The 26,361-nt window shown below is 36.8% G+C and overlaps 1 protein-coding gene across 2 annotated transcripts in view; it reads left to right on the plus strand.

Annotated features, from left to right (window-relative positions):
* The window catches only part of LOC122332833 (formin-like protein 3), a 33,644-nt gene extending 7,855 nt beyond the window's left edge, over positions 1-25,789 (plus strand). Inside the window, exons 9-17 of one of the 2 annotated variants that reach the window (XM_043230272.1) lie at positions 4,792-4,903; positions 6,669-6,759; positions 9,126-9,212; positions 14,121-14,273; positions 18,912-19,041; positions 19,146-19,178; positions 19,490-19,590; positions 20,983-21,066; positions 24,098-25,789. In XM_043230272.1, the coding sequence (XP_043086207.1) occupies positions 4,792-4,903; positions 6,669-6,759; positions 9,126-9,212; positions 14,121-14,273; positions 18,912-19,041; positions 19,146-19,178; positions 19,490-19,590; positions 20,983-21,066; positions 24,098-24,202 (896 nt within the window). In that variant the 3' untranslated portion in view covers positions 24,203-25,789. The remainder of the gene's footprint in view (positions 1-4,791; positions 4,904-6,668; positions 6,760-9,125; positions 9,213-14,120; positions 14,274-18,911; positions 19,042-19,145; positions 19,179-19,489; positions 19,591-20,982; positions 21,067-24,097) is intronic. The other variant, XM_043230273.1, reaches the window with a different exon arrangement.
* Positions 25,790-26,361: the final 572 nt, after the last annotated feature.

Here is a 26,361-nt window from a genome sequence, read left to right on the forward strand (position 1 = left end):
GCTGTAACGGATAATTGAGCTTTACCTGTGTGAAAAAATGTGGAAAATCGGAAAACTGTTCAGGCTTTTTGAGCATGCTTTATTGGGTATTTGGCATCCTTTGAAAATGAAATTAATCACATAAAGGGAAAAAACATTCCTGAGAACAATTTACACGTTGACAGAAAACCTGCTAAATCCTCAACGCTGACATCTGAGCGCGCAACACGAGCGACCTCTAGGTGGCAGTCTTGCATTTACCTGACATATCCACTACCAAAATTGCAGCAAGAAGAAAAAAAAAAAAAAAAAGCTACTGCAACATTCCTGTGCTCTCTAAGTGATGCTAAAGCATGGAATATGTTGATTCATCACGCCGGGTTCCAAGTGTTCTGTTGAAAATAACTCTTTGTGATGCTTGTTACCCAAATGCCAAGCTTTATCATACGCGAGAAGCATGTTGTTGTTCTCTTAAGCGTGTTAGAGGCAGCACAATAAATGTTATTTTTGAGCACCTTGTTTATGTCTCATGTTATGCTGCTTTGCTGGTGGACTTAAATAGCTTTAGAAGCTTTGTAATGCCTTTTTACACGGTGTTCAAAAAAAAAAAAACTAAAGATAAAACCGATTTGCAAATGGAAGTAGGTCCTTGTGATCTCGGCCGTTAATATTTAAAGCATCTCTAGAAGTGTTATACGGATTTTAGAGGCCACGTTCGTGTGCTCGATTGTTGGTTTCTAATAGAAAGCCACCATTTCGCGTCCCTAAAGTGCACTTAAACTATATCGCGAGATAAAAGGGGTCACCCTTGCCTCGCGCGCTCGAAAACGAGACGTTTTGCCCAAATTTTCACTAGGAGGCAAATCAAGGCCTCGTCTGCTCTGGGAAGAAAAGAGATTGGATTTCAAAAGCCGGCGAATCCCTGTAAATCTGAACGACAACAATAACACCGGCAGCAAGCGAGCAGGTGCCTCAATTAGGGTGGCGTTATGAAAAATGCATGGCACCCCTACTAGCCCGCGCGTCAGCTATCTCTTCCCTTCCGAGTGTCCTCTTTCTCTTCCCCCCGGTCTCTGACAAGTTGCGGCGGTAGGCAATCAGGGCCCGGAGCAGCCCCCAGGCAATTTATCTCTCAGCCAGTCTAACACGAAGGGGCAAAGGGCTATGGAGCTCGGCAAAATGATAATGCCTCCTCAGATGAATATTGCATGTTGATCAGTAATAACTCAGCCGGAAAACTCCGCATTGGAAAAGCCTCCGCGATTCACTCCCGTCGCACGCCGCGCGAGTATTTTAACGCAGGCTACGCCGTTTATGTATCTTTGCGGGTTTCGCCGAAGCGGTTGCCTTAGCCGGGTTCATTACCACGTAGCTTTATACCTCAGAGACACAGACTCCGTAGCAGACATGGCTTAAAGTTGCTCTGAGCGAGGACGCCTATGTGGTGAAAATACAGATGGAGGAATTACGGGGATTGCGCATTGCACTCGCGTCCAGGGCAGCTTTTCATTCGCAAGCAGTAGTTTCGGCTAAACTTTTTCACCCCCCCTCGTGCGGATACATAAACAAAGCCATTACAAGTCACCGCTCAGTGAGGTCTATTTGAATATGGAGTACGTGATATTATTATCTCTGCTCCAGAACATGCCGAGCGGCCCTCACAAGCAGTGATTTAAAACAATATGCACCAATTACCGTTTTTTAGTTTTTAGTATTTCAGGTTTTTTTTGCAAGGCTGCATTTATTAGATCAAAAATACCAAATAAGTATTATTTAAAAAATGCATTCAAAAGTATTTTTTTTTGTCGATGCAAAGCTTAATTTTAAGTGTTCAGTGTCACACGATCCTTCAGAAACCGTTCTATATGCTGATTGAAAATACGTTTATTATTTTTTGGAAATCGATTGCTTTTCAGGATTCTCCGATAATTTTGGGATAGTTTGGAGAATGGGTTGAAAAATAAAATAAAATGAATGAAGATAAATTAACCGTGTGTCCATGTTGTCCCCATACTGAGAGGTTTGGAGAATAGATATAAAATAAAATGCCCGCATTTTTAAATGCATAGAAATTTAAAAAAAACGATATTCAAATTCCTGATTTTTCATAAATCAATATTATGCAACGATTTAGAGCCCATGAGATTGATATTATTCAACGTATCCTACAGAAAATATTCAGATGTGACCCCTTTTGTAACTGTAATTTAATTACACATTTTTAAAATTATTTTATTATTATTAGTTTTAAATTATATGTAACTAATTGCACCCCAACACTGGAAAGAAGACGTAATGCTTTAATTCTATAGTAAATCCCAATTACAGTTTAACAATTTTATCCATAAGTTTGTGTGTGGAATATATTTTTATTATACCTATAAAATTATATTTTATATTAACCTGGTTAGGATGCAGCTTTAAAAAACATTTGCCTAGTTAGGTGGCTGGTGGTGCGAAGCAGTTTATAATTGTTTTTACATTTTGTTCATTATAACTACTTATTTGGAGTGCAATAATTGAACAAGCGTACGTCCTAATAATATGACAAACTCAAAGACTAATCTGCTGCCAGACTCTTTTGAGGACTCTGCTGAGACTTAAAGCCATCATTAGCAGCAGGGCTTTTATCCAGAGGACAGTTTTATTGCTTAGAGGTTGCTCTTTTTGTGTCTCTGGAGGCTTAAGATGAGATCCCCGACTTTTAATTGTTGACTTTTAATTTGGCTTCTTGAAAAATCTCGGCGCAGATTTCTTCTCCACTCTGGGGCTGACGCACGTGAAACACTGGGTTATCGATTCTTCCTTTGCTCTCAGTTGACGTGCTTTCTTCCGCGAGCACGGTTTTGTATGCAAACGTCAGAGACCGCATGAAAAAAAAAAAAACCTTGTTTAAGTAAAAAATAATCAGTACGTTTTAGGATTTTGGGCCATGCCACGTGTTTTCAGATTCTACAGATCGTATTTTTGAGTCGTTATTTAAATGAGCGATTTTGCATGTGAACTCTGTGCGAGGGGGTCAAGTTTTCATGCTACCATCGAAACACAAGATGCTCTTTGAAACATCTCAGAAGATCCCAGATAATGACGAGCGTTGCTGCCGTAAGAGCTGAAGTACCAACTATTAAACCATTCTGCAATTTAAATAATATTTTTTGTTTAACCCTTTACTCATCTTACTGATAAAGAGCATTTTCGCTGATGATCTTGGTCTTTTAGACTCTAATTTGCAATCAGCTTTTTTTTTTGAGCTATAATTTTAAAGTTAGCAGCAGCCTTTGAGCCCAGTCATGAAACAACGCTGGAACCGCATTCTGTCCATTTATGAAACCAGGGCTGAATCATGGCCCCCGTTTCAATTTACCTTTTTTGCTCCTGCCGCATGTACCACCCATAACGAAAATTAATTGCTAATTGAAAACCTATGATTAAAGTCGCAATTATGGCTTGAGAACTTTGGGTTCAGCTGTTCGGCTGGTGGTGAATCAGGAGTGAGGAATGGTCTGAAGTCTCTGTATGCTCCTACAGCTCTGAGCAGTTTTTAGCCCAATCACACACCTAGGAAATAAGGCGAACAGCATATAATTTTGCAAAAGTGGCACATAAAAGGACTAAATTATATGTTAGTGCTTTCCTATAGAATGTAGAGCTACTTGGAGAACCATTAAATTAAATGCTTTGTTTTTTTGTTTTTTTTTTTGCTGGTTTATTATTTTTGCAGTGCAGAATTTGTTTTTTTAACAACAGTTATACAAACTAGATTAAAAAAAAAAAAAGACAAAATTTAATTTGGCTTGAGAAAGCCTGACCGGAATGTTTGAAATTGTTTAAAAAGTTAAAAATATATAAATATGTAAATAGTAGATTCGTGAATTGGCTTTCTCAAGCTAGATTACGAATTTCCTTTGAATTATAATAAAAAGGACAGCGCTTCTGAGATTAATAATGACATTATGCTCATCAATGCTGCGTTTATTTTATTTAAAAATACAGTAAAAACAGTATTATTGTGAATCATTAATAAAATTTTAATTAACAGTTTTCTGTGTTATTATATTTTAAGAATGTCAGTTATTTTTGTGTTGCAGAGGTTCATTTTCAGAAGTCATTTCTTCGGTCTTCAAGCGACATTTTACAAAAAAAAAAAAAAAAAAAAGTATTATTTTATAAATCTTGTTCATAAATTCCATATGTATATAAATGTATATTTATTTTACAAAATGTATAATATTATTATATTATACATTTTATATAGTATATATATATATATATATATATATATATATATATATATATATATATATATATATATATATATATATATATATATATATATTCCTTCCTTCCTTTCATAATACCAATTTGTTCCAGGTTCTGCAAACAGGAGAAATAGACCTAACATTGTAATTGTACCCTTGAACCTGGTGCCGCTCAATCAAAGCGTGACTATGTTACCGTAATGAGTGTTATCCCAGCCGCCGCGGCACTCATTATTCATTCCTTTTTTAATGTTTGCAACTTCAGCATAGCCAGGTTTATTAGGTAAAATGAAATTCCCATCAATTCAGGTTTTGTACAATGCAAATCAGCATGCATCTGGCCCTCCGCGGTTCGTGTAGAGAGAGGTAATTAAGCACACAACCCTTTTGTCTTCAAAACGCGCTCTGAGTTTTTCATCGCAGGTGGGAAGAGCTGCTGTCAGGAGAGCTTGTTTCAAGTGTTGCTCAAGACTGAACATTTATGTGTGTGTGTGTGTGTGTGTGTGTGTGTGTGTGTGTGTGTGTGTAACTTTATTATGTGTCGTCCCCACAGATATTTTCCTCAAAAGTTTCCCTGTGCATCCAAAAGAACTCAAGGACAAATTGTTGATTATAAATGAAGAGGAAGGGGGTCTCTCTGACGAGCATATTGCCTCTCTCAGGAGGTAAGAGTTACATGGAGACAAAGCAGCCTGCCAAACTCCACACCTGACACAATAGTTCATCTCTTCGCAAGCGGTGGCGTACGTGTATTTTAAGCGGGGGCCGTTGATTGATTAATTGTTTCTCTGCGAACATTTTTACATTTTTAAATGTACAAATTAAATAAATATGTGCGGTGCTGTGACACCAAAACAATAAAACGCATTACAAATGAAGCATTTGTCGCATCCGGTGGAGACATAATTATTAATTATTACGACTTTGTACTGTATTTCGCCATGTAAACATAACACCATATCTGTATTTGTGATCGGAGAAACGACAAGCGACGGCTCACTGCTCAAAACTCAAGTTTGAATAGTAAGTAGCAGGTTATTTTAAGAAAAAAACTTAACTTACCCAAAGGTTGTGAGTCAGAAGCGCCAGACCGTCCTTGCATAGGTAGAATTGCTCCACTTATAGCAGTGTCACGTGATCCTTCAGAAATCATTTCTTGTGGTGATTTATCTTGGAGCCATATTGCCTGTTTAAGTGGCAATATCCGCTGAAAGTTCAGTATCCGCTCTGGTAAAGATAGCAATTTCACAAATAACTGCAGTTGCAGGTTTCAAACAGATATGGTGACAAAGAGGCAAAAATGTGCAACTCCACACTGCAGTTTTAAGTAATTAAGGCTGTTAAATATAAAAAAAAAAAACCTAAACTAAACAGTAAAAACAAAACACACTTTACGCATTTTAACCTCAAATGTTTGCTTGCAAAAAAGACATGTCCATGTTATTTGTCAGAGACCCTTTCATGAAAAATAAATGAAAATACAGCAGTGGAGATCAGCAGACCAGTTAAATGTGAAGGAACAGAGTGCGGTCTGTTTTGTAAGATACTCCAGTGGCAGATCTAATGAAGGCCGCGGAGACCACGAGAAGTCACGGGCAGTTCATGTCGAGGAACACACCATAGCGTTTCTTTAATGCTAATATAAAAGAGCATATGCCAGGCTCTCTTAACGGAACAGCCTGCTTATGAAACTTTTATCCGATGTATTTGAGGAAAAGGAAACTATTGAGTTGCCCGGAGGGAAGCTGGAGAAATGCTTTCTCCTCCGCATTTGTCTGCAAGAAGCATCCTTAGATGACTGCTGGAGGCCAACCTGCATGCGGGAGGCATAATCTAATGTACCTACTGAGAGATTTATATTTATTTAGCCAAATGCAACGAGTGAATACAATCTCAATCGGGATGGTCCCAGCAGAAGCTGCAATATTAATGCTAGGTGGCTGTGGTTTCTTCATCCCAGCATCCTTGGGCTCATGAAATAGTCAGCGCGGTATGGATTTGAAACGCGCTAAAACGACCTGAACACAGGTCCATTTTGGAGGTGAGCCGGGTTCAAACAGGATGCGAGTCGGGAACATCCAGAGCATCAACTACCTGAGCACTTTATACAAGCCGACTGCAACTTGGCTTTTAATCAACCCCTGTTCCTCGGGCCAGTGGAAATCAGAGCAGCATGCACCCTTTTCAGAGGACTAGATGGAGCGACGCAAAGAGAAAAGGAGGCAATCTCGGAGGAGAAAATGGGCTTGCTAGGCAGTCAACCTGTAAAAAAGGAACAAGGGTTGTGTGACATCCTTTTGGAATTGTGCATGCTTAAAATGGGCATCTATGAAGTATTAATGAAGCAGAGAGGCTGGCCCAATGTTAAATCAAATTAGGGCAGGCGTTTCAGTGCTTTGCCGTGTTTACATTTGTGCTGTTCTTCATCAGATACGTCCCCACTCCGGATGACATTGAGATGTATAAATTGCACAAAGGAGACCCGAGTGAGCTGCATGTGGTGGACCAGTACATGATGGAGGTAAAGCAGTGACGCACGCTGACCCCCACTTAATCGCTGAAATAATAACAAGCGGATGTGATATTTTATGTCTGGTGATATTTTTGCTGAAAGCGTCTCTCGGCACACACCTTTCATAATTCATGCATCTAGATGAAGCGTTATCCTGTTATTGCAAAAAACAAAAAATAACACAAAATGCATCAAATTCATTTCATACAGTCAGGTATTAAATCACATAAAATGTTATATATGTAATATTTTAAATATATGTTAATATATAAATATTTAAATGTAGTTAAATATTTGTCGTAAATATATATATATATAAGTATATACTATGTATGATGTATATACTTCTAAATATACGATGTATAAATACTTAATAGAAGTACTACTAATATTATCATCATTATTTTATTGCATTACAGATTGGAAAAAACGACTTAATTGCAATGGAAAATTGCAATTCTAAATAATAATAGTAATATGATTAATCATTTATTTTCATTTTGAGGTGAAATATGTCTCTGACGTGTACTCAGCCGGCTATGTGAGATTCATCCAGACATTGTCAACACTGAGTATTACTGTAAAAAAATTTTTAAAGGCACCCCTCTATTTGGCGACCTCAACCATCATATTACGCAGGTTCTCATATGAATTTCTGGCGTGTATTAGTCTGCATCACGCGTTACCTACAGATCCTGGGCAGCCAGTCGTCCTCGGTCGGCTTACGTGTGTACAGTCATATTTTCAAGTGCACTGAATTCTTCTGATCCTCATTATGGGAAAAATCCACGAGGGGATTTAATTTGACAGCTGTTGGTTTGAATTCCTAGCCTTCGTCTTCACACTGCAAATGAACCACGCGACTTGATAAAGGGATTTTGTACGAGAATTCAGCAGTTGAGAGAAATCTTTAGTAATTTTAACAAACCCTGGCCACTTGTGATGCGTTGCTCACAGCACCGGTCCGTTCTAAAGGTTTCAGGATCAGATTTATACAAGAGGTTTGAGTTTTTCACGATTTTTTAGAAAACATTATTCCGGGATAACGAGCCTAGCATAACGATTTCTTACCGGGACACCTTCCAGCAGTAGCGGTCACTTAAAATTAGAGGTACATAATACATTAAACATGTAAAATATAAATGTCTTTACCTTGAAATATATATGTGTGTGGTGTATCTAACCTGAGGGCATACATTATAATCGTATTTCAAACGATATCCTGGAACTCGTTAAATATATGTATCACTGAATCTCGCAAAACATGCATTTTTCACTCTAAAATCAAAAGGTAAAAGTCAGAAATTATATATTTTCTAAGGGAACTACATTTATTTATTTATTTGCATTGTGTTTTCAAGAAAGTTGAACTAATGTCCTTAAGTGTTTAGGCACGAAAAGAATCTAATTTTCATTAGCATTGTTTTAAAAATAAAATGTAATTAAGCGGAGTACTTTTGGTGTTTTTAGTGTACATAAATCATTTGTATTACACACTTTCTACTTTTAATGCTGTATTGCAATAACAAAAATTACTACTTGGAATAAAAAAATCACTTAAATAACTTTTCGCGGTAATAATGCATATACATAATAATTGCATTGCATTGCACTGAGAATGCAAAAAAATCACTTGAACTGAATATCACTTCAAAATAATGCATGTACCGTAAATAATCCATTGCTTTAATGCATTTTACAATGAATTTATAACATATATGGTTAGTGTTTATAGATATTATTATGAATTCATGTTAATATTGTTAAAGGTATATTGCTTCAGAATACCGTATATCAGACGTTTAAACGAATATGGTCTAAAATGCATGATTTCAGAGCGATAAACATGACAGTCAGAATCGAAAAAGATGTTTTTAGCGAGAACAAGCTGTAATGGCTTACATCTGTTTTGAAATTCAGCCTTTTTCTGCTTCCGCTCAAAACAGCGTCATTTAAAAACAAAATAATATAATTAATGATCCGTGGGGCATTTTGAGCTGAAACTTCACAGACACGTTCTGGGACAGCAGAGATTTATGTTAAGCCTCCTTTTATATTAATTAAATTTAATTATGAGCAATAACTGGCAAACTGGCAATGCTGTAAATTACTCCAAAAAACGATTGCATAATTAAAAAAGATAGGTATATGTTAATATCTTGTTTAATAACAACATGCATTTATTTAGATTTGAATAACCGTTGCCGATAAGCGAATGCATTTAGAAATGTGAATTCTCTTTTCGTTTGGTTATTGTGAAACGTGACCCGGGCGGTGTGTCTGTTCGTGAGATTCGCCCTTGTGCGCTAACCCGAGCGCGTTGCGTATCTCAACACCGTCCATCTCACAATATATATATATCACCTCTTCCTCAGATGTGCAACATCCCGAAGCTCAGCGCCCGCCTGGACCTGCTGCTCACGATGCGAGAGCTGCCCATCTGTATGGAGGACCTCACTCCGGTCAGACTCGCATTACAAACACCTCATATGCGCCTGTCAGTCATGTTCGTGTCTCGCTTCCCCTGCTTTTCGGCCTCTCTTTTCCTCTGAACTCTGCTGAATTGCTTACCGATAGGAAAAGGGAGGCTCTTTTGGATGCATTCATTATTACTTTTAAGTCACGATAGACGACGCGCGCCTGATAATTTGCCTGTTTGTGTGCACGCCGGCATTTTATTTCGCGGTTAGCGCCGCGACGCGCCGGTGATTATGACTGACAGAAGAAGAAAATGAAAGTTTGTTTGTGGAAAAACAATCTCGTGTGAACTGGAGTCTCGCAGTACGCCTGGAGGAAATCAGCACTGAAGCTTCGCGAGGGTGGCTCCCGAGGCACACCGCTGAACGGGGAGAGGAAAAAACAAAGAGAAAGAATAAAAAGCTCATTTACTAATGCAAAAGATAATCTTGGCAGACAGCAGGCGCTCAGGAAAAATAAATGAAATGGACTTGAGGTGAAAAAAAGAAGCGTGCGTTAATACACAGGGGTTCTGTTCGCAACGAATCAGCACTTAGAGTGGGCTGAAGGAGTTTCTAATGGCAAATTTCCTTCAAGTCATTTATTAGTTAGAGAGAGGTAGTGGCGGGCAGGAAGAGATGTAGCCCAAAGAGCACTTTGAAGGCTTTTTCTACCTGTGAGTAAAAAAGAAAAAAACCCCTGAAATCCCTCTTGTACTTTCAATGCATCTCAGAAGTTTTTTTTTTTTTTTTTTCGTCTCTGTACCCACCTTGCTCTTCCATTCTGCACCATTGAATGCGTTTCTGTCCGATGTTAAGTTCTCTCCGTGCTCCGAAATGGGATGCAAAGATGTGACCGTTTATCTTCGCGGGCCTTTTCTGTGTGAACGGGCGATTATATAGCGGTTTAAGCCCAGCGAGTGTGGAGGTCGGGATCACGGACGCGCCGGGGATATTTTTTTTTTTCTTCCAGAGGTTATGGGGTTGTTATACGCCGTCGAAATCGGCTTGGCTCAGCATTGGGGTGTCAGAGAGGGCTTAGGTTGTTCGCCTCGGGGAATTGACAGTTGTTTTAGCCGATTTTGCTGTTCTGTCCACCTTGCTGTGTCTTCTGTGTCACTTCTGTGTCAGTCGTGGGTTTCTTAAACAAGCACCCTTCTACCGTGAAAAGCTCCTAAATCGCGCTTTCAGAAATAAAGGTACAAAAGCTTGTCAAAAAGTACCTTTTTGTACCTATTAGGCTCGAATATGTACACTAATATGTACCGCAACGGAGTCTTTAGGTACAAACGTGCACCTTTCGAAAAGATACCACCCCGGCGACAGCTTTTGTACCTTTATTTCTGAGAGTTTGGAGCAGAAAGTATCAAGTTATTGCACTTAATGTCGCATGCACTGCAAAAACAATACATATCTTCCTTAGTATTCATCTCTCGTTTTCTCGCTTAAACACGCAAACATCCTTAAATCAAGATAGATTTGGTTGAGGTGTAAAATTAATGAAAAGATTATGTTTTGAAGTCTTGTTTTTATGCGAAGCTGAGTAAAAATAAGTGCCTATATTGACATATATTTGCTCCAAAACGAGAACAAATATATGTCAGTGGGTATGAAAATTGTTTTCCGTTTAAATTACATTTATTTTTCTGACCTCCTATGTCATTTATTATGTTTAATCATAAAAGAAAATAAGACTTTTTTGTAATTTTGCTTCTCTGTGTATCTTGATTTAAGAGTCTTTGCTGCAAAATAAAAATACTGATACTGTTTACAGCGTGATCACAAGATACAGTAAAGTTATTTAAATATTCTAGTTAAGTAATATAAATTAAATAATAAGTAAATTGAAAAAGTTATATCTTTTATTGGTTTTAAACTGTTGATTCTGGTGGCATCGCCGTGTCTGTTCTCTTTTTCTAAAACATACATGAGCCCTTGACTAAACTCTTTTTAGTACCGTAATGTAATATTTTACGAAAAATTTCCTTTTTTTTATATCATTAGTTGCCAATGGAAAAATACTTGACTTTAACATTTACACACATACTAAAAACACACATTTAAACACAATACTAAAAGTCAAATATTGTATCTAACATTTAACAATGTACGTTTATTTACTGTAAATTAATTTTTGTTGGTTTTTTAGTAACTAATGTTAAAAGTAAATGAATACTGTAACAAATGACTTTCATTGTTAGGAAGTTAATGCTATTCACATTTTTTCTGGTAGCCTAGTGTTATCTGGCATTAAATCACTCTGTATTAGAAATATTTTATATTTTATATCATTCACTTTTTGTATAATTTATATATTTGTTTGTTTAATTGGTTAAAAAGTGCGTTATTATTTATGGTCATGGATAGAGAAAGTTATATTTTGATCCTTTGCAGTGCCTGCACTGATGAATGTGTTTGCTGAACATGAATTGGCTCTATTTTGATTTGATGTTCACTTTAAAGGAGCATAATGTTAGAAGAATAGTCTATTTCTATTCCTTTTGACATATTGTATTTTTTTCGTCTATGCATTGGAAATCAAGGCGAACTGATGCTCTTTAGTTGCCAACATTCTTTAAGATATGTCTTTTGTGTTCAATGGAAGTCATACGGGTTTTGAAAGGCACGAGGCTAAATAAATGAATAATTTACCAAAATGTGAAAACTCTGCTTCGATCAAATCCAGTGAACTGAACTCATTCACAAAAAGGGAGCATCTCAAAATTGCGAATGCAGTGTTGTTTTCATCCATCAAGACGAACAAAACAAAAGCGCAGCTTCCTAACATCCCATCACGCAAAGTCACGTGACGAATTTTTCGAATCTGAACATCTTAGCGTCTCCAGCCAGCATTGTTTATTGCAGTATTCCCGAATGTCCATTAAAAAAGGTGGATGGAAGCACATTTACTCATCCTCATGTCATTCAAAACCCGCTTCCTTCTGTTGAAAGCGGAAAACAGAAGTCAGTGGGGTCCAATTTTTTTGTTTTCTGGACCCTGTTGTTGTTCGAAATGCCACTGAAGAAAAGCAACGCTGGCTTGAGTAGGAGTAATGATCATATAAGTCTGAACTACCCTTTAAGATCGATGCTATTTATGTCGGAAAATGACTCCGTTTGGACCCCACGAAAAGGTCCTCCATTTTTAAAAGTGTTCACAAACAAGTAACCAGGGTTCTGTTTCCACCGCCGCCATTAAATCCATGGGATTGTCTGACATGGTTGACTTTTTAAACCTGTAACATTAAGGCGGATTTACCCACCGTCTGACAGCTGGGTGCTAGGGTGGAAAATTGGTCTGGCTTAGAGTGGGGAATACCGAAGAGCTCTATAGGTGTGTTGTGCTTTGTCTCAGAGCTGTCTGAGGAATGCTAACTCCTTGTGGCATTGTGAGCTTATAGTAAACAGAGAGCGTGCGGTGCACTAAGGAGTTTTAGTACAAAAAAAATCTAAGATCACTCATTTGGAGTGTCGGAAAGAAGCTTAGCCGAAGTTTGTGCCCGCTGGGACTTGATTAGCATAGCTAGCTTTGGTCAAATTAGTGTTTAAGGGTGTGAATCACCAGGTAGAAGTGAAGCAGAGCGCTCGAAGGTAATGGATTGAGGCCGGTTGCGAGAGCGAAGGTTACGAAACAGATGGGCATATGGTCTGACAGTTTGTCTCGTCAGTCGAGATTTTCCTTTGTCTTCGCTGTTGCTCTTTACTCGGGAGCTCTGCTTGTTGTACGGGTTGGAAAATAACTAATACTGTAAACAGCTTCAGCAATTAATGCTAGCAGCTCACAGTGCCTTTCAGCCTAACCTGTTTATCTCGACTAATTCGCAAGGGCTTTCCCCCAAGAGTAGCGTAAACTTGTTTTGTTGCGGTATTAAATGGGGATGTAAATCAGACGGTCTAAATGAATATGCTGTATCTAATTTGGTGATGTTAATTGGAAGTAATCCAGCGTGGTTCTGGGAATTTTACACATTCAGTCTGTGTAGTTTAGTGTAGACAGCTGCCAGATATTATTTGGTAATGCACTGTCTGGACATCAATGTGATATCCCTTGAAACCATTTTAGAATGAAGTAGCATTCACTTTTCTTAAAACAAATAATAAAATAAAATGAATAATTCCATCCATCCATCCATCCATCCATCCATCCATCCATCCATCCATCCATCCATCCATCCATCCATCCATCCATCCATCCATCCATCCATCCATCCATCCATCCATCCATCCATCCATCCATCCATCCATCCATCACCTTAGCTTTATTTCATTAACCAGCATCAATTTACAGCATTAACTAGCTTTTAGAAAGGTGGCATTTCTCACAACAGTATCCTAAAACGATGCTAAAATAGCTATTATTTTCCACCAGCTGACAGCCGAATGTTGCTTCGGAGGCCATTTATACTTTGATAAACGAATACAAAGACAGCGCAGAACACAGGAAACGTGCATTAAAGAATCAAACGGGGTCCATTTTAATTTTCACTTTGACTTGAAGTTAAAGTTAGCCAATAGATCATCCGCCGTAGCTCACCGCCATTGTTTTCTGTAATATTAGCCTCAGTCAAACGGTCCAGAGTTTTGATTTAGCACGCGTTCTCGTCAAGCACTCTTGTAATAAGTGCCTTGTTGACGGACGGCAGTCGTTGATTGTACCTTGCACTTGTTACTTCAGCAAGAACCCCAATCCAACAGCCACCAGTCCTCAGGTTTAACTTTCCTCCCAGCTTCAAATAATAAATAAAAGCGCTTCCTGCGTCGGCACACACTTGACAAGCCTGGTCTGAGTCAACAGGACCTCCGAGAAATCCGGCTGCGCTCAAGTGCCGACGGCTGTTAAGTAAGAGGCAGGAAAAAGTTTGCGCTTCGATTAGTTGGAGATGACATGTTCTGGCCTCTGTGTTTGTCTCGCAGCTGATTATCCAGAAGATCCGCATGTGCCAGCAGCTGTGGGCTTGTGAGTCATTTGTCAGCGTGCTGGAGTACCTTCTGGCCGTGGGCAATTACCTCAACCAGAACGCGGGCAAGGACAGGGCCAAGGGATTTCGCCTCTCGTCCTTAACTAAGGTAGGACCTGCAGCCGCCAGAAAATGACCTGTGGGGGATGGCGAGGAGAGCCGGGGCTAATAAAACTTCTTATTGGCATACGGGACAAACATCTGCTGGTTTTATTTCTCTCTTTCTTTTTTTCCCACCAGCTTTTTCCTTTCATTTTTTTTTTCCGGTCAGCTTTGGTTGCAGCCAATATGGAATGAGACTTTTGTAAATAATGCAGGTTTTCTAGTTTTCAGCAAGTAGCAGTGTGGGTTTTCGGCGTCATACGCACTTTCACGTACCCTCTCTCACATGCGCCTCCATTCAAAATCCTGTTTTTTTTTTTGTTAAAGGTATGAATACATTTATTGAGAAGAGAGAGTGACAGCGAAAACATTTATAGCTTTGTTTTATTTATTTATAAAATGATTTTATATTCCGACCTGCATTTTATTTATTTATAATGCTACAAAAGATTTCTATTTTAAACAAATGCTGTTCTTTTGAACTATTCATCAAAGTATCCTGAAAAAATAAATGAATCCACAAACATATGGTAATAATTTGTCAAATGAACATATTAAGATGATTTCTGAAACTGAAGGTGCTGAAAATCCAGATTTACATCATAGGAATAAATTATATTTTAATATGTGTATATATATATATATATATATATATATATATATATATATATATATATATATATATATATATATATATATATACGTATTAAAATATAATTTATTCCTATATATACTAATGTGTATATATATATATATATATATATATATATATATATATATATATATATATATATATATTTTTTCATTTACATTTTTGTAATCAAATAAATGCAGTCTTTGTGAAAATAAGAGACTTATAAAAACATAAAATCTTACAGGTATTACTAATAAATTACGATACATTTTCTTATAACATTTAATTGATTATTTCATTTAATTTTTTTTGTTGATATCGTTTCCCAAGGACAACATGCAATGTATTGCCAATGCATTCACAAATATTCCCAATAAGTAAATATCGTTGCTTAACAACTGCAAGGATCTAGTCATTCAACATAGTCTTTAAACATAATTTTTTTTTTTAAATTGTTAAAAGGTTACGCATTGTTGTATTACGATGCATTGCGTGTCATTTTAATGTCAAGGCCATTTTGATTCATATAGCACCTACAAACAACATAAATGCTAACCATACAATACATTAATCACTAAGACAAACATATCCATAGCCTGAGAAAAAAACACACATTTTCAGTATTTTGATACGAGTCATATTAGTGACGTATTTGCCATTGTGCCTATGATTTAGTCACGTTTTATACGACTGCATCAGACGTGCCGCGCAGCGATTCCTGTGAGTTTCTTTTTGCTGTTCATTTGTGCAACCTCTTGCCGCAGCGGCCCAATTCATTAGCCACGCGGCATGGCTTTTTTTCAGAGCTCGCTGAGTCATTAGTGACACGCCGGTAATTTGTATCGATTTTTGCGGCCGGGGTGCTTGAATCCAGTTCCTCGGTGGCAAGATTTAAGGGCACTTGCACAATAAGCTGAACCACTTCCTCCCTTTGCTAATGAGCGACCTGAGTGCGCCACCTCTGCGCTTCCTTTAAAGAAACACGACGAAGAAAATCACCACGTGCTTATTCTAGTGATTAAGTAAACCTCTAAATAATAAGACATCATGTGCATGATCAAAAAAAATCTATTTTATCATTTAGCATGTGATATTTTCAGGACCAACGTTCACTATGTTGGCTGTTTATAAGTGCATATTAACGGTTTATTCTGAAAGACCATGTTTTAGTTCCCTTAAACCTACCCTATTTAAACCTAACAACTAATTGATTAAAGGCAAAGTCATAGTTCATAATTAGTCATAATTGGATTTTAAAATAAAGCGTGAAGCATGTGTTTTATGATATTTGAAGAACTTTTAGTCTTAAATATACATTAACTTTTGAAACTTTTGTCACAGTGTAAAGCAAATGTCACAACTAATGAGATTAATATGCATTTTAAACAATTTATAACATGGTTTTCTTGAATACATTTAAATATGAACTAACAAAAAACGTCAACATTCCATCTAGAATATTTGTTTAAAATTGTATAAAAAAAATAAAAATACACACACATATATATATATATATATATATATATATATATATATATATATATATATATATATATTATTTTTTTTTTTTTTGTTCTCATCACAAAAAATAAATACATTTTTATGCATTTTTTCTTCTCACCAAGGCTGCATGTACTTGAGCAAAAATACAGTATAAGTAATATTTATAAATATTTTTAGCAATTCAAATAACTGTATTTTGCGTAAATATATCGTGATTTTTATTTTTATTCGTGTGATAAAAAATGTATTCTTGTTCATTTTCGTCATCAATACTTACATGATCCTCCACGAATATGCAGATTTCCTGCTCAAAAACATATCGCCGATTCATATTTTTCTGAAAACTGTGATGCATTTATTTTTAGGATCCTTTAGGATCAGTTTAACGCCTCCTTGCTGAATAAACCTTAAAAGTATCTTACTGTCCCCAAATTTAAAATAGCAGTGTTTCTACTCATGTATGTATGCATTTATTTATTTATTTAATAAATGGTAATAAGATAAGCCGCCAAATATAAGTCTAATGCCGCAAAATACATGATCCTGTGTGAACTAAGCCTTTGCTTTGAAATCAAAACCGCGTGCTTGATTCCTCCTGGTCATCTTTTAGCTTTCTAAAATGGCTTGGGTTTCGAAATAATAACCAACACAGAGAACATCGTCTGAAGATCAACGTTTAGCCTGTGAGTTTTAAATGAGCGGCGCGCGGCTGCAATCGTCGCAGTGGGTTCGCATCTGCATGCATTACCATAAAGAACAGCTCTAGAGAGCCTGATGGATCTGAGCTCTTGTTCTCTGCAGGCCTCTTCACGTGGAGAGCCGTCGAAACGGTCGCTCTCAAACATGCGCGCCGGTTCGCGTGGCGCAAGTGCGCTTTGTTTTTCCTGCTTTGAAAGGGTGCTACATTTATTCGAGACGGGCGTTTCTTATCGTTTAGCCTGTTCCGTCTATTAAAGCGCTCACGCAAGGATGCGGTGGATCAGGAAGCAGCACCTCGCGTATGTCAAGGAGAGCCAACGTTAGTGGATAGAGGTACAAGGACATTAGCTTCTTCCATTTTTAGCTGATGGTAATATGTGGGTGGGTGGCGAATTGTCAAACCTCGTTCTTTCTCTGGCCTTGGGCAAGGTATTGGTATTCAAAGATACTCTCGGAAACGCACACCCAAGATAAATATTTGTTTACCTCCGGTAGCCTCCGGTCAGATGGGATATTCGATTGGGGATATAGGACTAATCGTTCCCAAACCTCCTTCTAATTGTTACCGAGCTCTGCCTGCATTGATTGATCACGTTCATCTTCAACATTGTTCACCTGCATTACGCATAAATAGCATTTCCGCTTGACATACAATTGATTCTATTAGAATTTGTTGCTACTATGTCGAAGTGATATTTCTATATAAATGAGATACTATTAAAGGTTTTAGTTCAAGTTTGAGTTATTTTACTGTGGTTTTGTCATTTTTTCATTACGTTTTATTTCAGTTTGAAATAAAATGTATTTCAGTTGAGTTCTGTTTAAGAACCTGTTTGTTTTTAAGCATTTTAAAGCACTGGAGACATTTCGATTTTGTCGTGATTACTCTCATTGTAATATCATTTTGATATAATAAATTGTTCTGATTCACTATCGGTGTTGGAAACTGTTGTGCCGCTTAATGTGTAAGTAATGTAATATGTAATATTGCATTTATTTGGAACCTGTAGCTCCTTTTTTCATGATTCTTTGATGAATAAAAGTTATAAAGAACAGCATTTATTTAAAATATAAATATTTTCTAACAATACACTACCGTTCAAAAGTTTGGGGTGAGTTAATGTTTATTCTATAAAGAAATGTATACTTTTATTCAGCAAGGATGTGATAAATTGATTGTTCGTTCATATTTGAATGTTCTAAATGGAATGTTGGCGTTTTTTGTTACTTCATATTTGAATATTGTAGATGGAATGTTGATGTTTTTTGTTAGTTCATATTTAAATGTTCTGAATGGAATGTTGATGTTTTTGTTAGTTCATATTTAAATGTTCTGAATGGAATGTTGACGTTTTTTGTTAGTTCATATTTGAAGGTTCTAAATGGAATGTTCCGAAAATTCTGAAAAAATTAAAATATATCACAAGTTGTAAAAAAATATTTGACAGTACAGCTGCCAAACTTTCGAATGGTATTGTGTGAGTGTTTATATGTTTACACTCACACACAATATTAATAGTATAACGTATTTTACCAACATATTAATCGTAATATATATTTTTTATTAAAAAAAAATTCAGCACTAAATGGAATATATATCTGCCATCTGAATTTTTTAGATGTATAATCATAATATTTTTGCATGTAATTTTTTAATTCTGGGATTGACCCTGGATCAATATCTCTCCAGTACCTTAAAAACGTTGTCTACAGGTTTCATAACAGAGCACGTGTATCATCTGTTCTGAAGCACAGGTGCATGGAGAAACTTCCCCAAACACATTCATTATTTGTCCCTCTTTTTCCCAGCTTTCTCAGCTGCGCGGGAACAATCGGAAGTTCACCTTGCTGCATGCCCTTGTGGAGCAGATCGTGTTGCGAGAACCACGTTTGGCCACCTTTTTCCTGGAGCTTGCAGAATTCGACACTGTTCCTGGAGGTACTCTAATCAAAATTTAATCGCAAGGGAAAATGTGGGAGATGTTTTGGGGGCTGATTTGATTGAATGCCTTCTGATTGCTTGTTGCTGTGGTTTTCCCTCAGCTTCGGTTAAAGGTCTGACAGCAGAGGTGGACGGTACGTGGAGGCTCTAATCTGATGTGTTTTGTGATGCTGCTGCGCTAGGCTTGTTTGCAGTCATCAGTGTTTCAGGAATGGTTGCTTGATTGAGCTCGGTTGATTACAGAGTATCACAGTTTCCCTGCTTCAGTCAAGCGTGGTCAAGCGTTTCATGCAGTTTATAACTTTTTAATCAGCTGAGTATTACATTCCAACCTGTTGCTGCTTGGCTTATTTGGGCATAAATGGCTTTGAAATTGAGCGTAGTGCGATTATTATATGAATGCCCTTCCTTAATCGCAGATTTCTTCCCTTTTGTCACCATTTAGTAGTGAGAAATGAATTTCAGAAGATCGTCCAGTACAAGAAAACATACAGTAAAAGCAAAAACGAAGTCAATGAGCACCCCAAATTCATCAAAGACTTAAAGGTAATTTATTTTTCATTTATTATATCGCATAATCAAGTAGCTTGAATTTATAATGAATTTGAAAGAAAACATTGGTATTAATGGCAATTTTGGGAACTTTTTGGGGAACTTGCTTCCTTTTTGAAAAAGCACCATAAAAATATGATAAAAAAAGAAATATATTGTTCGTGTGGTATATTCTACATCATTGAAGGTTATCATTGGTTGTTGATTTTCTAATCTTCAGACGAGCTAAGAATGACTGAACAGATTGTTGATTCAGTGAGTTGAATCAATCAGATTAACTGAATTGGATCAAAAGATTCAAAAGAATAACTCGGATATGACAAAGAGACTCTCAGTAAATAGTGATTCCATTTTTTTTTACGGAAAACATGGATAATGTTGACATGTCTTCTGAATAATCTGATTTTGTTTCGTAGTTTCTTCTGTGAAGCATTTTGAATCAATGAATAGAAAGCATTTTACATTTTATTCCTAAGTTTATTTATGTTTATTGAATATATATATATTTATTGAAATATGAGGCTTTTAATAATTGATAGGTCAGGTGAACTGTGACCTCATTGATTCAGTGAGCTGAACTCAAGATCAGAAGATCTGATTCCAAGGAACGATTCAAATTGGACAAAGCTATTTCTCTCAGTGAACTATGATTCAAATATCAGTCTCTTTGAGACTGAAAACATGGCTAATAACGCTATGTCTTCCGGTTACTATGACTGAAGTTGTTTCAAGCATTTTAAATCATGTATATTCAATAACAACGAAAATTGACTGAAACTCAAATGCTTTATAAAAGCCTCAAACTGTGTGTGTGATATAAGTCATTGCAAATTGTTAGTCATTGATGATCTTCTCTTAATGAATCTTCTCTGTAACCTGATCAGTGATTCAGTTGAACTCAAGAATCGCTCAGACTGATTCAAAAGAATGAGTCAAATAGGACAAAGCAACTTTTTCAGTAAAAAATTATTCAAAAGTCAGTCTTGTCCTCAGACAAAGCTATTTTATGACTTCAAAAGAACAGCAGCCAAGTCACGTGACACATTATGGCGCTTTTATGCTGCTTTTTTTATCATTTCCCATTATAGTTTTCATCATACCGATTCTTCAAAAAAGAATCCTATATGTTGCGGTATACTTGAACAACTCCACAGAGAAAGGAAGCTAATCTAGATCATGTAAAGCACAGACCCTTGAGAGCTGCTTGTTTGATTCACCTTTTCATGGTATAAAAGCTTTCGAATGCAGTCTAGTTGAAAAGAAATGCCGGTGATCAAAAGCCTCTGAGGCTGCTAGCACTAAGCATTCCAGCTCTAGATCTCCGGAAATGGAGAGAAGGAGAAAGCGCAGCCGTTACACCTGCTCTGCCTTTATCTCCGACTCTAGACGGCCATCGAGAAGCACGAGGCCGATCTCAGACAGCTGATGAAGAGGTGTGAGGAGATGAGGAAGCTCTACACTGACATATTGGTAATCCCTGAGTTATTATTTCAATATCTTCTGTTGTGCTGCTTTGGGAGATGGATGGGCCGGGATCTCTGGCTATCTGGAGATTGGCCTTCTCTGCTTATCTGTGCCAGGTGGACTGAGGTGGGAGATGGGAATATATTTCAGCCCACCCATTCATCAAGGTTACATTGTGTGTGTGTGTGTGTGTGTGTGTGTGTGTGTGTGTGTGTTTTTCTCACTGTGAGGGACATGATGCTGGATCGAAACTGACTTATGATAGCGTTTCTTTATGATATATATACATTAGCAATGGGTGCGATTTAATTGCACACAAAATAAAAGTTTGTCTTTGCATAATAGACACGCATACAGTATGCATTAGTAAAATAATAAATAAAATGTACATGTATTTACTTACATTTATAGGCTATAGATACATTCATATTATTTAAAAAAAAAAAAAAAAAAATATATATATATATATATATATATATATATATATGTATGTATGTATGTATATGTGTGTGTTATGCAAACTTTATTATTAAGTTGCATAACATATATTTATTAAATATTTATATATTATTATTTATATATACTGTGCAGCTCTATGACGAAATTTAGTTGTTTTGTGGCCTTCTGGGTAAATTTAAATTATGTTGTCAGGATATATATTTTTATATATATGTCTTTTAGCAAGGACGCACTAAATTGATTAAAAGTGACATTAATAATATTTCAGAATTTCTATTTCAAAAATAAAAATGAACAATAAGATCTATTATGGTTTTCATATTAATATGAAGCAGCGCAACTTTTCAACAGTGATATTAATCAGAAATGTTTCTTGAGCAGCAAATCAGCATATTAAAATGATTTCTGAAGGGTCATGTGACACCGAAGACAGTTATATATAAAACAGTTATTTAAAATACATATATTTAAATATTTCTGTAATGTTTTTTTAGTTTAGATCAAATATATGCAGCCTTTAATGAGCATAAGATGGCCTCAAATATCCAAACAGCAGTGCATGCGCTGTGTTTCCCAGGAGCCAAAAAATGCACAACTTTCTTAATAATAAAGAACAGTTCTTAGGGAAAAAGCTTTTCCTGTTTGTAACGTGCAATGTATTTCCCAGCCGTCCCAATTTTCTTCAAGACCATCCATAAAGACTGCGAGCGGTTCATTGTGAACATTCAGCCCATTGTGAGTTTGACAGGATGAGGAGCGAGTCTCCTGCCAGGGATGGGAATCGCTTTAGTTTCACAATTACAGCCCAAACTTTCAGCCTTGGGCAAAAATACAGCAAACAGCGACTTGGGGCTGTTGAGCCAGAAATAATGGGCAGAATAGAGCCAGGATGAAGAGAGAAACTGAGAGTGATTGGAAATAAAACAGGTTTTTTGGCCATTATGCAGTCTATTTCTCTTTATAAAACCGGCGTTTCTGCAGTCTGCCGCTCTGGAGGTGACTGGACTTTGCGTCACGGCTAAAAATCTCAATTCTGCCAACATTTACTCACCTTTCTGTCTGTTTAGAAATGTTCTTGCTGATGATTTGGTACTATGTTAGCACTTATGGCTCGTTTCCACCGAGCGGTAAGGGTCAGTACGGTACGGTACGATACTGTACTCTACACACTAATCCGTTTCCACGGCCATCAGTGCCTTTACTTGATACGATTAAAGCGTGGGTCAGTTTTAATGCACAGTAATAGCTATTATAAAAGTATAAGAGGCTAAAGAAAAAAACTAAAGCCAACGCGGTACTGTGGTCAAACTGAAAATACATAAAGTTAAATATAACTTTGCGCTTAGACAGAACTGTATGACCGGGAACGAATAAAAGATGCATGAGACCACGAATGCCTGGTAAATATAACGTTACCCAAAACGAATTCTACCTCCCGTTTAATCACTACAGAGACGTCAGAGCCAGCGGCAAATGCCTGAATGACTAGCCTGGCTTGAGGCGGACGAATAAGAGCCGAGCCTGGAGATCTGAAATCGGCACAGATTTCCGCAGATTTGAGTTTTAAATAATCATGACACAGTAACGGTGAAATTTGCGGGTTTCTGGCCATCGACATCCAAGAACGCGTATCGAAAGACGGCTATCTAAAGGTTGCCAAAAAAGTGGTACGGTACGGTTTGCTGTTTCGGTAACATTTACAATGGAAATGGACGTAATTGTGTACCGTACCGTTTTATACCGAACCGTACTGCTCAGTGGAAACGAGCCATTAGATTTTATTTAAAAACAATATTTGCAATGCGGACAGGATGTCATTTACATATTTAAGTAAGTAAAGCGGCTACTTCTGAGCTTCGGCATTTTTATTTAATAGCAAAAATTTCCAAATTTGGTTGAAATAATGTTACGTTGTCATTCAGTGTAATAGTATTTATGTAAACGCGTGCTTGTTCTGACTTGTACGTTATTAACTATATAAAAGAATAGGCGTGTTAAGTATATTGTTTTACTGTGTTTTAAATGAGTACATTTTAGTAAAATTCTAACTAATTAGTAATTGAGGTGAAACTAATTACTCTTTAAATATACCATAAATATATTAAACATAATAACAAAACCGTTACACTGAATGACATTTATAGAAGGTGCTTTCTGTAACAATATCATATTTATTTTTTGTTAAGTAAAACAAAATTCCAAATTAATTAAACAGAAAACCAATCATTTTGGGGGAAAAATAACAAAAAGTTAAAGCAGTACACATTTATGCTTAAAATATATTTGACATATATATATATATATATATATATATATATATATATATATATCACTTTTAATTAACTTGATCAATCTATTTATAATTTATTAAATTTATTAAAATCAATTACATTTTATTAATTTATTCAATTTTTGGATTTATATATTTTATATTTACAAATAATACTACACCATACATACGAAAAAGATTCACATTTTGACTTTCAATTAGACATAAATGATTACAAGACGAAGCACAGTATTTTTACGGTAAACTGTGTGATCATCACCGTTCGTTTAGTTTCTTTTTACTCCACAGATCAAATTCGGAGAGCCATTGGATCAAGACTCCCAAGAAGTTTTCGGATGGATTTGCCAATTTATCAGCGACTTCAAGAAGGCGTACTCCGAACACGCTCAATGAAGCTGAATTTCCCTTCACATCTGGACCGGTACGTGACCCGCTGAGCGTCCCAAGCATTTGGTCGTGAAGGCGATTGGTCGCTCTTATCTGCAGACTGCGGCCGATGTTTTCTGGATCCTCCCCAGTGCTGGTGTTTGGTTTGATTAAGTCTTGGCGCGCCGGATCCCGTGCTTCTTTGACCCGGCGCTGCAGCAAGCCGCCCGTTTCTCCGACCTTTTCTGGAGGCGCGTATCATTTCGCTTCTCCTAGAGCGTGCTGCGACGGATGTGAGCGGTGAACTCACAGATGGCGGCTGTGAAAGAGGCATTCTGCTTCAGACGGCCAGTTGAACGGCTTCCACGTGCGTGCGCTGAGTCGCAGGCTCTCTCTGTGGCCTTGAGCGAGTGTGTGTTTTTTGGATGATACAGGAGTCGGGTCCTCCGTGGCGGTTCAGCAAAGGACATCTGCATTTCACGCCGTTCGAAACAGACTCCTCGTTCTCCTGTTGAGGATTTCATTCAGTAAATGAAGAGGAGGAATAAAAGAGGAAGAAACAAATCTCTTTTTAAGTCCGAATCCCTTTGCGTAACACTAGGATTTACATGCCCGCCACTTGTAATCCCTTTGTAATGAACATGCATTGCAGTTCGTCCACCGTTGCAAGGGCGGCTCACCCAAAAATGAAAAGGCTCTCATCATTTACTTTCATGTCATAATTTTCTTGGAACAGAAACAGGGATGTTTAACAGTATAGCAGTACATTTAAGTTGTTATTAAGCGCTATTTTTATTATAATTTTTTTATCCATCTATCCATTCACTCTGCAAACTGCTTATCCTCTATAGAGTCACAAATTATTATTTCAATTTTAATTGGTTTTTATTGATTCCTTTTTATTTTTTTATTTTTCCATTCTCCAAACTGCTATTTTATTTTATTTTATTTTATTTTATTTTATTTTAGTTTAGTTTAGTTTAGTTTATTTTAGTTTATATCCATTTCTAGACCATTTATCTGTCAAAATATATTTTTATTTTATTTTATTGTATTTTTCTTTGTTACATTTTACTGTAGTTAATATTTTAAGATAACAGTTTTGTGGATTAATGTCGATAACTCGTTCCTTTAAATCAAATAGACCTGCAGTATAGCTGTGTAAATATGACCTTGTGACCTATTTGTTGTGGGCTATAGAAATACATATTCAATGTACGATATAACAAGCCAAGAGAGTTTTGCACCCTACAGTAAGCACATAAAGTATTCTGTGTGCCATTTCATGACCTGCAGGAGTTTGTCAGCTCAAATTCTCTGCTTAGTCAGACATAAAATGCTTTCCTTCTGCATTGTGGCAAAAATTGAGATTTCTTTCTTTCTTTTTTTTTTTTTTTTTTTTTTGCAAAAACGGAGCACGACGTGCCCTTGACTACACAGGCAACGATTATTGTATTCATTAAAGAAATGTATTCATGCTAGAACAGTGAAAGATTTTAATTAAACAAGCTTAATTTCTCTTTTTCTTTTTTTTTCTTCCCGAAAGCAGCGATTTGCATTAATAGTCATTTTAACGTGCGCTTTTCTAAAATAAATCAAAAATAATCTTGTGGTATCTCTGAAAGCATCTTGCTTTGGCGTCTTTTTTTGAACATTTCGTGCTCAAAGCCCGTGAACATGTTTGGTTTTATATTAGTAAAAGCCTGGGGATTACGACTCTTACCTTAAATGACTTCACCTGGGCTTTCATGCTGACATTATTGTGAATCTTACGTCTGTTCATCTTCTTAGGCTTTAAGCTTTGATGGCTTCTATGTTTTTGTGGCCTGTCGAGGTGCTTTTCCGTTTCCTCGGCTGCTGTGGAGTGTTTGCCGGAGTGATCTGTTAAATCAAGGTCCGCTGGTCATTATTTCCACACGAGTCTGCGGCGTCTGCGCTGTAATGACGGAGGTGTTAAATCACTCTTTCAGATAATGAGAGCGTGTTTTTATGTGCTGATGTTGTAGGTGGGACAATTTATGAAGCTGTGGGATTCAAAACGATGTTTGCAAATGCAGGTTTTACCGTTTCTTTTATTGCTCATGTTTCAACAAACCCCCTAACCTCGCATATTAAACACCGACATTTAACTTATCCCACACGGTTTGGATATAAGTGTTAATATGTGCCACGGCACGTTTAAATGA

This window comes from Puntigrus tetrazona, unplaced genomic scaffold (genome assembly GCF_018831695.1).
Source record: "Puntigrus tetrazona isolate hp1 unplaced genomic scaffold, ASM1883169v1 S000000148, whole genome shotgun sequence".
NCBI classification, from domain to species: Eukaryota; Metazoa; Chordata; class Actinopteri; order Cypriniformes; family Cyprinidae; genus Puntigrus; species Puntigrus tetrazona.